The 11,806-nt window shown below is 37.2% G+C and overlaps 1 protein-coding gene across 1 annotated transcript; it reads left to right on the top strand.

The window, feature by feature from the left end:
• The first annotated feature begins 976 nt into the window (after positions 1-976).
• LOC122010196 (beta-glucuronosyltransferase GlcAT14B-like) lies at positions 977-11,329 on the top strand. Its single transcript, XM_042566645.1, has 4 exons — positions 977-1,696; positions 1,791-1,866; positions 1,946-2,061; positions 10,539-11,329. Exons 1-4 carry the CDS (start codon positions 1,063-1,065, stop codon positions 11,051-11,053), a joined length of 1,341 nt encoding a protein of 446 aa, XP_042422579.1. The 5' UTR covers positions 977-1,062; the 3' UTR covers positions 11,054-11,329.
• Positions 11,330-11,806: the final 477 nt, after the last annotated feature.

The following is an 11,806-nucleotide window of genomic DNA, read 5'->3' as shown; positions in this document are numbered from 1 at the left end:
ACTCCTTGCAACCCCAGAAATCCACAGGAACTGAAATTGGTACAATCGGAGCTCTTTAGGTCCATAAGTAAGTTTTGGTCAAAACTCATTGATGGACCTAAAAAATTCTGATTGCACTTATTTCAATTCCTTTGGATTTCTGAGGTTGTAAGGAGTTCAAATATGTTATCCATTGTTTATTTTAGTTTCTCAGATATGTTAAAATATTTTTAGAATAATCGATGTGTAAAAGAAAGAAAAAAAAGGAGAGAAAAGAGAAAAATGTTGCATGCATTAGAGGAAAGAGATGAGAGAGAAAAATGATCATATAAAAAATATATTATTTGATAAATAATAAAGTAGTCTGTGTCTTCTAATAAATTCAAAAATTTTATTTATAAATTAAAAATATTCTCTAAATAAATTCACATGAGGTAAAATTTGATTTAAAATATATATATATATATATATATATATATATATATATATATATATATATATATATATATATATATATATATATATATATATATATATATTTTTAATGATTTACATGATTTAGGTGAGCCTTTGATCATGATCAATAGCTCAATATACTACCATTTTTAATATTTTTTTTAAAAAATATAAGATTTCTAATTGGTATGATCATTTTCGATATTAAATGATCGACGATAAAATTTTAAGTAATTTTAATTAAATTTAATAATATCGATCAAATTAATATATACATATATATAATCTTTTTTATATAAATATTTTTGATTAAGTTTAATTGGTTTATTTAAATTTCAATATATTTTTTTTAATAAAAGACGTGTTATTTTAACTATTTAAAAAAGACAGGCCTCCTGTTCACTAATTAGGATTATTTTATTTTTTATTTCCTAAATTATATCTACTAAAATTATACACAAATGTTATAATTTAGATCCTTTTATTCTAACCCTCATGTTTAAGTCATCATTAACAAAGCAACCTCCCCAATTAAATCCAATTTAATTTTTCAAACTACTGAATTTCGTAGAGAGAGAGACAGAGAGAGAGAGAGAGAGAGTGGTGGCTTAGTTTCCAGATCCGGCGATGAAGGCGGCCTTCAACTCCGTGCACGGGCGGCAGGCGGCGGTGGCGGCGGACCGGAAGTGGATCGCCCCGCTGGCCATTGGCGCCACCGTCTCCCTGGTGCTTCTCCTCTTCCTCACCACACTCTCCTCCCCGGACTTCCCTCTCGCCCTCCTCCCCCTCTCGCTCCTCCCCTCCGCTCTACTCTCCCACCCATCTAACCCTTTCGCCTCCCTCTACGCCCCCGTGTTTGTCGAGTCCAAGCTCCGTCCCGCCCCTCCCGCGTCCCTCCTTGGCAACGACCAGCCACCGCCCCGCCTCGCGTACCTTATCTCAGGCACCGTCGGCGACGGAAACATGATCAGACGCGTCCTCCTCGCCCTCTACCACCCCGCCAATCGCTACGTGGTCCACCTCGATCTGGAGGCTTCCGCCGAGGAACGCGATAAATTAAGGGATTACGTTGCTAGCCATCCGCTCTTTGCATCCGTGGGGAACGTCAGGATGATCACAAAGGCCAATCTTGTCACGTACCGGGGGCCGACCATGGTGGCGAATACTCTCCATGCCGCGGCTATATTGCTAAAGGAGGGTGGGGATTGGGATTGGTTCATCAATCTCAGTGCTTCAGATTACCCCCTTGTCACCCAGGATGGTAATCGAGTTTCTTTCTCATTTTATTTTATTGAATAATTTTCTCTCTTTTCATGGACTATAAAGTGAAGGCTGATATTTTTGTGTTTGATTAGATCTGTTGCATACATTTTCATATTTGCCGAGGGATCTCAACTTCATCGATCATACAAGTAACATTGGGTGGAAGGAGTACGCTATTTTCTATTGCATGTCTTCTAACTTGTTAGGATCGCAAGATGTTCAGAGCAATTTTGTTCATTTTTTATAGGTTCCAGAGGGCGAAACCGGTAATTATAGATCCAGGGTTGTATTTGACTAAGAAAGCTGATGTCTTTTGGATTCCACAGAGGAGGAGTGTGCCCACTGCCTTCAAACTATTCACAGGTAAATGTCTCAAACCATTTTTTATTATTTCTGATTGTATTCTACAAGGACTATTCAGATTCAGAGGGAATCGACTCCAAGCTTAAAATTTTGAGCCAGATGTGAATCTAGAAAATGACCTTCTAGACTAACTATACATCTTCAGCTCCTCGCCACATGTAGAGTTTCAGACCATTTATAGACATCATGAACAAACTAGATGTGAAAAATACATGGTTCAATAATTTTCTGTAGTTGATTAACTAGGGATCCATTGAACCACTTGAATTTCTATTATGACCTCTGCTGTGCCTTGTTCCGAGAGGTAAATATTTATTGTAATGGACACCATCTTGTCTATAAGAACTCAAATGTTCTTATTATACCTTCAGTTTTTGTTATAGCCAAACAGTTATTCTTGACATATGTTAGATTTGCACGTTTTAGGTAGGTTGGTTAGTATAATTTGCTATGGCTTGTTAAACGCTGATGATTAAATCCTTTCGGTTACTTCAGTTGTCATTTGCTGGAGAACTTGCTACGGATTTTTAAATACTGAGTTTTACTGATGGTGGCGTTTGTGTACATGATGGGATATTCATGTTGATTTGGAACCAAGGATGACAGAATTATCATTCACCATGGTGATTCAATTTTAATCGTCTGATTAGTAGGTGCCAAAATCCTTCAGGTGGGAATTTATGTTCAAATCCATCTAGGTCTTTGCCTCAACTTAGGCAATAGGTAACTAGGCTTTCGCTTAGTAGGAATTAATTGTTAATGGAATACAACAACAACAACAACCAAACCTTTTCCCACTAGGTGGGGTCGGCTGTATGAATCCTTTTACGCCATTGAACTCTATCTCCTATTATATCATCATCTATATTTAAATAAATTTTATCTTGTTTTATTGTTGCTAACCAAGTCTTTTTTGGTCTTCCTCTTCCTCGTTTTATATGCATGTTAATCATAGTTTCACATCGCCTAACTGGAGCATTTATTGGTCGTCTAAGTACATGTCCGTACCATCTTAAACGTGTCTCTCTGAGTTTTTCCAAATAGATGCAACTCCTACTTTCTCTCTAATGCTCTCATTTCTTATTTTGTCCATCCTCGTATGTCCACACATCCACCTTAACATTCTCATCTCTGCAACTCTCATCTTCTGCTCATGTGCTCGAGTCATAGCCCAACATTCAGCTCCATATAACATAGCAGGTCTAACTGCGGTTTTATAGAACTTACCTTTAAGTTTAAGAGGTACTTTACGGTCACATAAAACACTCGACGCTCCCCTCCATTTCACCCATCTTGCTTGTATTCTATGTAAGACATCTCTCTCAATCCCTCCATCATTTTGTAAAAATGATCCTAAATATTTAAATCTCTCGGTTCCAGGCAACTCGTCCTCTCCTATCTTAACAATTGTTTCATTACTTCTAATATTGCTAAACTTAAATTCCATATATTCCGTCTTTAATCTACTAAGCTTAAAACCTTTCTCTTCTAGTGTTTCCCTCCAAGATTCTAGCTTAGCATTTACTCCTTCACGTGTCTCATCTACCAAAATAATATCATCTGCAAACAACATGCACCACGGTACTATGTCTTGAATGTGTGCAGTGAGTTCATCCATAATTAATGTAAAAAGATAGGGACTTAGAGCTGATCCTTGATGTAACCCTATCTTTATTGGAAATGCTTCAGTTACTCTACTTGTACATATCCTTAATTAGTTCAATATATGTTATACTAACACCTCTCTTTCTTAAAATTCTCCATATAATTTCTCTTGGGACTCTATCATACGCCTTTTCTAAGTCAATGAATACCATGTGAGATCTTGTTTTGAATCCCGATATTTTTCAATTAATTGTCTAAGAAGATGTATAGCTTCTATTGTCGACCTTCCAGGCATGAACCCAAATTGATTTTCGATCACTATGGTCTCCTTCCTTAATCTTTTTCCCAAAGTTTCATAGTATGACTCATTAGTTTAATACCCTATAGTTTACACAATTTTGTATGTCTCCCTTGTTCTTATATAAGAGAACTAGAGTATTTATTCTCCATCAGGTATTTTTTTTTTCATTTTTAATATCATGTTAAATAATTTTATAAGTTATTCAATACCTTGTTTCCCTAAGCACTTCCATACATCTATCGGAATATCATCCGGTCCAATGACTTTTCCATTATGCATCTCATTTAAAGCTTGTTTTACTTCTGAAGTTTGAATTCCGATAAAAATTAGGAATTGTTTGACTTAATTAAATTACCTAAGTTAAGTTGGTCTCTAAACCTTCATTAAAAAGTTGATAAAAATACCTCTTCCACCGCTCTTTTATTTCTCCATCGCTTACTAATACCCTATTACATTCATCTTTAATACATTTTATTTGGCTAAGATCTCTTGTTTTTCTTTCTCTCACTTTAGCTATTCTATAGATGTCTTGTTCCCCTTCTTTTGTATCCAATTTTTGATATAACCGTTCAAAAGTTTCATTTTTTGCTTCACTCACTACTTTCTTAGCTTCTTTCTTGGCTATTGTATATTTTTTTAAATTTTCCTCGTTCTTACAAATATATAATTCCTTATAAGCTATTCGTTTTTCCTTCACTTTCTCTTGTACTTTCTCATTCCACCACCAAGATTCTTTACTTAGCGGTGCTTTGACTCACCGAGGACACTCTTAGCTACTATTTTCAACTTTGATACCATCTTATCCCATATTGTATTAGAGTCATCGTATATTTCACCTAATGCTTGTACTTCTACCTTCTCTTTAAATATATGTTGTTTCCCATCCTTTAACTTCCACCACTTAATTCTAGGAATTGTATATATTTTCTTTCTATTGATACTATGTTTGAGGTGTATATCCAACACTACTACCCTATGTTGGGTAGTTAAGCTTTCTCCAGGGATGACTTTGCAATCTTTACAAATCTTTCTATCCTTCTTCCTAACCATAAGAAAGTCAATTTGCGATCTATTATTCCTGAATGTGACTAAGTGTTCTTCTCTTTTCTTAAAAAACGTATTAGCTAATATAAGGTCATATGCTATCGCAAAATCTAATATAGTTTTCCCTTCCTCATTCCTCGTTCCAAACCCATAACTCCCATGTACTCTCTCATATTTCTCATTTTTCACTTCGACATGCCCATTTAGATCACCTCCTATTAAAATCCTTTCATTTGGTGGAATATTTTGTAATATTTCATCTAAGTCCTCCCAAAACCTTAATTTGGTAGCTTCATCTAATCCTACTTGTGGTGCATATACGCTAATTATGTTCATAGTTTCTTTCGCCACTATTATCTTAAGGGTTATAATTCTATCCCCTTTTCTAACTACTCCTACAACTTCATCCTTTAACAAACTATCTACAATAATACCGACTCCATTTCTTGTTTTACTCTTTCCCGTGTACCATAACTTAAAACCCGAGTTCTCTATCATCTTTGCCTTCTCACCTGTCCATTTTGTGTCTTGTACACATAAAATATTAATTTTTCTCCTAATCATCATATCTACTACCTCCATTGATTTACAAGTGAGAGTTCCTATGTTCCATGTTCCAAATCTTAGATTATTAGTTTTCCTATCATATTTGTTCTTATCTAACCTATAGTGTGAGAACTCTTGCCTATTTAACACTACACCCAAGTTCTCATGGAGATGTAGCGGTCCTTCCTGAGACGTTACAGTCGGACCCTGTAACGCGAACTCTTGCATATTTATCACTACACCCGAGTTCTGGAGATGTAGCGGTCCTTGCCGAGACGTTACAGTCGGACCCTGCAACGCATTCCTTCCCGGGAACAACCTAGCATTAACACAATAGTTTAATGGATTCATTCATGAAATATTTGCCATAGTTTGACGCTGGCTGGCAACCTAACGCAACCCTCCTCCTTTATCCGGGCTTGGGACCGGCCATGACTGGCCATCATGGGCGGAGTTTAATTGTTAATGGAATAATGAAAGCGAAAAATCAAGAAAAAGGGGAAAGAGAGGCTATAAGTTCATAACCCAGTTGGTGCCAGCTAAGAAAGCCACAAAAAAAAAAAATGTTCATTGTTTCCTGCTGTAGCTTGGAAGATCTACCTAAAGGGTAAGATAACATTGAATACCACAGACTGGCATTGTTTCCACTGCAATTTGATTATTCTCATCATCTCTACCAATAGAGACAACAGAGCGAAGCATCCCATAGTTGCAAGGAGAGAAAGGTGTGCTACTACTACTTGATGTTGCGGCGTCTTCACTCTACCTTCACTACTGAAATAGAAGAGGTAAGTAGCAAGCGATACTTGGTGATTACAAGAAGATTAGGTTAAATAATCGCTATGAATTTTTTTTTTTTTGATATTAGTCTATATCAATTTATGCGTTAAATAATCTTATTAGTGTTTATTAATAGATGTATGTATTCTTTAAGGAAAAAATTTAAGGAGAGCTAAGCCCCTTGCTTTACATGCGGAAGTGCTCATTGCCTTGGTTAATAGAAGATATAAAGGTCATTTGGTTGAAAACAATCCAGCAAGTTTCCTATTAGGAACTAAATAAACTTAGCTTGAAAATAGAATAACTTAGCTTGAAAATAGAATAAATCTAATGATGTAATTTTACTGTACATGCGGCAATGGGAGCAACATGAACATGTTATGGTCCTGAGTGCAAGATCGAATTAGAGGTCGAAATCTGGATCCGTACTTGGTCATGCAACACATAAGGGGGAAGGGAGGGAGAAAGACTCGTCCTAGGCATAGTCCAATTACTCAATTTTTCTTCTTCCCTTTATTAATAATAACACTCCTTATATAAGGAGTCAAATATGACACGATTCAGGAAAGATCAACCATAAAGGAAACAAGGAATAAAAAATAAAAAAACTAATTAGGTCATTATTTGTTTCTACTATAGCAGTAGTTAAATTAGGTCATTATTTGTTTTCTACTAATTAAGCAATAGCTAATTTATTTCTACCATAGCAGTAGCTAATTTGCTTCCAACTATAGCGACGTCCAACATCCACCTCGGTGTCCACATCATCACTCCCCCCTCGATGCTGAGCTTGTCCTCAAGCTCGAAAGTGGGGTATAATGCCACTATGGAGGGAAATTTCCGAATCCACTTCCCCCTCTTCCTCACCTTCCCTGTCATCATCAGACATTTCAATCTAAAATAGGCGCTTACACTTGTGACCTGTGGAGTAGGACTAATCACAGTTAAAATAGAGGCCCTTGGTTTTCCGTTCTGCCATCTCGGCGCGGGCTAAACGCTTAAAGAATGAAGCAGGTGGAGTCTCCTTGTTGATGTCTCCCGTTGTCTTGATCTTCGCCAAAGGACGACCTCCACGTGTTGAGCTTGATTGTGGTCCCACCCTAATTCATGCGCAACATCCCCCCGCCTTGATGGAAGCACTGCTTCCATTCTAATGTCTTGGCCATATTCATTGCAATGCAGGCTTCTGTAGTTTGATGTCGATACGAATATCTTCGACTAGCCCTGCAGTGAACAAGTCAACCTATTGTTGTGGTCGGAGGTCCGAGGTCCGAGGTCTGAGGTCCAGGCGAGGTGGGACTGGAACTGTCGCTGATAGTCTTCTACCGAGCATGTACGCTTCAGATTTGCTAGCTCTCCCAAAGAGTTGTTGCTCATAAGCAGCCCAAAGCGGATATGGCAATAGTTTATGAATTGCTTCCAAATCATATCTGACTCTTCTTGTTCCATCTAATCAAATCAATGTTGGGCTTCCTTTACCAAGTGGAAGGTAGCAAGGCCAACCTTGTTGGTTTTTGTGGTCCTTTGGTTGGAAAAGATTTTTTTGCACCTTTTAATCCAACCCAGTGGAAACCCTTCTCCTGAATAGGTGGGGAACTTCATCTTCGAGTACTGTGGAATTAGGGTGTCGTTGATTAGCGGTTTAAGTCTAACCTCTGAGGCTTTGGAAGGGTTACACTCCACGCTAGTAGGGTTGTTTGCGGCGGGCACCGACTATCGTCTCGTCTCTTGAACAATATGGGATAGCTCGGCCATTTGCTCCTCTAGTCCTTGCTGGCGGGAGGTGATCTGCTCCATGACAATTTGCTGTTGCGAGGCCATGAAGGCATCGAGTTTGGATGCGATAGGATCCGTGTCACCCATGATCAGCTCTGATACTAAGTTGTTATGGTCCCGAATGCAAGATCGAGTCATAGGTTGAGATCCGAATCCGTACTTGGTCATACAACACGTAAGGGGTTAGGGAGGGGGAAAGACTCGCCCTAAATAGAGTCCAATTACTCAAATTTTCTTCTCCCTTTTATTAATAATAACACTCCTTATATAAGGAGTCAAATATGACACAGGAAAGACCAACCCATAAAGGAAACAAGGAATCAAACATAGAAAAACTAATTAGGTCATTATTTGTTTCTACTATAGCAGTAGTTAAATTTGGTCATTATTTGTTTTCTACTAATTAGGCAATAGTTAATTTATTTCTACTATAACAGTAGCTAAGTAGGTAGTAGCTAATTTGCTTCCAACTATAGCGGCGTCTAACAAAGGCGTCCACCTTGGCGTCCACATCAAAACAATTTACAGATTTATATCCACTAAGCAAAAGAATTTCTTATGAAGTTGATATTTTAGGAGATTATTTTTGCAAGAGTAGCCTGATTAAAGTTGAATTTACAGTTTCATAAGGGTGTCCTAAGAAGATAAAGAATCAAAGATGTACGAGTACTACATTTGTTAAACTGACCTTATATTGTTTCCATGCTATTTGTATCATAGAGAAAATACCTTCATCAACTAGATATAAACCTAAATCAATAGATGATTGTATTATGAACCATATTGTGACAATTTATGATGCCCTAGCAATTGTTGCGGAAACATATGAGTTTGACAAGGAAAGTTATCTGTGTTTGATATGGCAAGAAGGAAAAAGCTGAGATGTATGTGGAAATCATGGGAGTTTATTTCATAAATACTTTAGCCATGTGCTCACAGCATGGTGGATAGCTTGTTGAAGTAAAGTACTCAAACCAAGCTTTCTCTTGGTCATTATTGACAGATTCCTTGATAAACCAATCTTTCTATTGGTCATCATTGACAGATTCCTTGATAACCATCCATAACCTGTTGAAGTCACATAAACTCTGAATTTCTTATGAATATAAGTGTGTTAGGATTTTAAGTAATTTGAACTTGATAGTTTTTGTTCCATCACTGTAAGTCTGGATAAAGATTTGAGACCCACCAAAAGCTGTTTGTTAGTTAAGTAGGTTAGTAAGTTCTTTTAATAGTTTGCTATGCTTGTGTGATTTTGTATTTGAGTTGGAACCATTCGTGTGGTTATATTTACTTGCTTTAAGCATATGGAATCACAATGCGCTATCGTAGACTATTGCCAATCATTTCACAAATCCTACTGTCTAGATATTACCATATAAAAATTTGATTCAGATTGGAAACCTGGTCAAACAATAATGTCTTTTTCCTTTTAATATATTGTTTAAACTATTTGTTTCTGTCAAGGCCTATTGGTCCTTGTCTACTAATATTGTGTTGTGAAAGAAAACCAACACTTTGATCCAGTGTTAGGCTGTTAGTGATGCACCTTTTGCCTTTGATCTCTTCTATTGCTGTTTTCAGTATAATCTTTTAATTCTTTTATTTTGTATATACCATGTTATCTGCCATAGGATATCGGCTCATGCTTGTCTGTTAATATTGTGTTGAGGGAGATAACCAATACATTGAATCAGTGGTAGATTGCTAGTGATGGTACCCTTTGCCTTTGCTACCTTTTATTGCTTGTGTTCAATATAATCTTTAATTTTCATTTTTCTTTTGTATACCATGTATCCGCCACAGGATATCGGCTCATGCCTGTCTATTTATTTTGTGTTGAGAGAGAATCAATACATTGAACCAATAAGAGATTGTTAGTGCTGACACCCTTTGCCTTTACTCCCTTTTGTTGATTGTGCTGTATATTCCTTGTTATCTGCCATAGGATATTGGCTCATGCATCATACATACTGAAAGTGATGCAACACCAGGTTTCAAGGAGACAAAGCACAATGCTTTCCCTATGAATTTCATCAATTAGAGAATTTTATTAACTGAAAAGATGAGGGAGAGGGTTGGACTCTTTTTAGAGGCTCCAACCTAACCGAAATTAGAAAATAAAATTAAGCAAAAGGGGTAAGAAATAACTTTGAAAATAAATTCCTTTCAACCTAAAACTCTCTCTCTTGAATTGGAGAGACTGCCTAACTAAAATATACTTATTTAACTCTAACCAAATTGAAAGATATCATTTATTCAGTTTAATTGCAATAGAACTTTCTACATGCTTGTGATTGAAAGGTTTCTTATTCATGTGTCTCATACGTAAAAATTGTTCTTTTCTTCCTCCGCTCGTTAGTAGTGGTACCCAAAATTGTTCTGTTGGTGTAACTATGCAACTTTCACATTGGTTCTTTTGCAGGTTCGGCATGGATGGCTCTCTCCCATTCTTTCATTGACTATTGCATATGGGGCTGGGACAACCTTCCACGAACTGTCTTCATGTACTATGCCAACTTCATCTCCTCACCAGAAGGTTACTTCCATACTGTCATATGCAATGCACAAGAATTTCGCAATACCACTGTCAACCATGACCTCCACTTCATTTCATGGGACAATCCACCGAAGCAGCATCCACACTACCTCAACCTTAATGACATGGCACGCTCGGTAGATAGCAATGCGCCATTTGCACGCAAGTTCCGGAGGGATCATCCTATACTCGACAAGATAGACACTGAGCTCTTACTTCGTAGGCCCAACATGATCGTTCCAGGAGGTTGGTGTGCAGGCAGTGGAGAAAACGGCAGTGACCCTTGCATGGTTGTGGGAAATACAACCTTTCTTCGACCCGGTCCTGGTGCAACCAGGGTGGAGCAACTTATGCAGTCACTTCTATCGAACGAGAAGTTCCACCCAAGGCAGTGCAAGTAATCACATTGAAGTCGTTTCTAGTTAACCAAAAGTGTACCTCGTTCAATCCAATTTGTAGGTTGTAAAATTTAATGTACGCACAATGGTTAGCTCCATCTCAAAGTATAGAAGTTTGTTTCTATGTTTACATCACATCCAGAAGCGTCCGCCTAGGATTGCATCAAATATCACTGGATTTGGGTGTAGCCTTCATGTTTGAGTCTCACATTAGACTTTAGCACTTCACTCTGTGTTCTTACATTTTTCAAATACAGCAGAGGTGGTTTCTTTCACTAATTGAACTTGTTCTACTTGAAGATTCTAAAATCTTTGGTGCAAGTTGGAAAGTTTTTAATCCACAAGATTATTATTCAAAGTAATGTTTTTTTTAAATTTTTTTTCCATTTTGTTATTCTTTTTCAGTAAGATCTAGAGTTGCAGGACAATGTCAATCCAACATTTGAAATCTGTATATTGGCTGTCAGGTAGGTGCAATTGCTAACTCCCAGCAGCTGCAGCCGGCGAGTCCCTCTCTCGTGAGCTGTTTATCCCAATAATAATAATTGCCTTTCAATTAAAACAAATATTGAATCAAGTAACAATCTGGGATGATGACCGGTCTGGACTATGTTTCTTATAGTTGCGTATCCCATTTAGAAAAAAAAAATCTCTACAAATATTTCTTAGCTGTGTATACAATTCTATCACAGCCTGATCTATTATAGCCTTATTTTATATTTTGCAAGAGATTATTTTTACAATTGAACCGTGATT

Source organism: Zingiber officinale, chromosome 8A (genome assembly GCF_018446385.1).
Source record: "Zingiber officinale cultivar Zhangliang chromosome 8A, Zo_v1.1, whole genome shotgun sequence".
In the NCBI taxonomy this organism is placed as follows: domain Eukaryota; kingdom Viridiplantae; phylum Streptophyta; class Magnoliopsida; order Zingiberales; family Zingiberaceae; genus Zingiber; species Zingiber officinale.
This window is presented reverse-complemented; position numbering and strand designations above follow the sequence as displayed.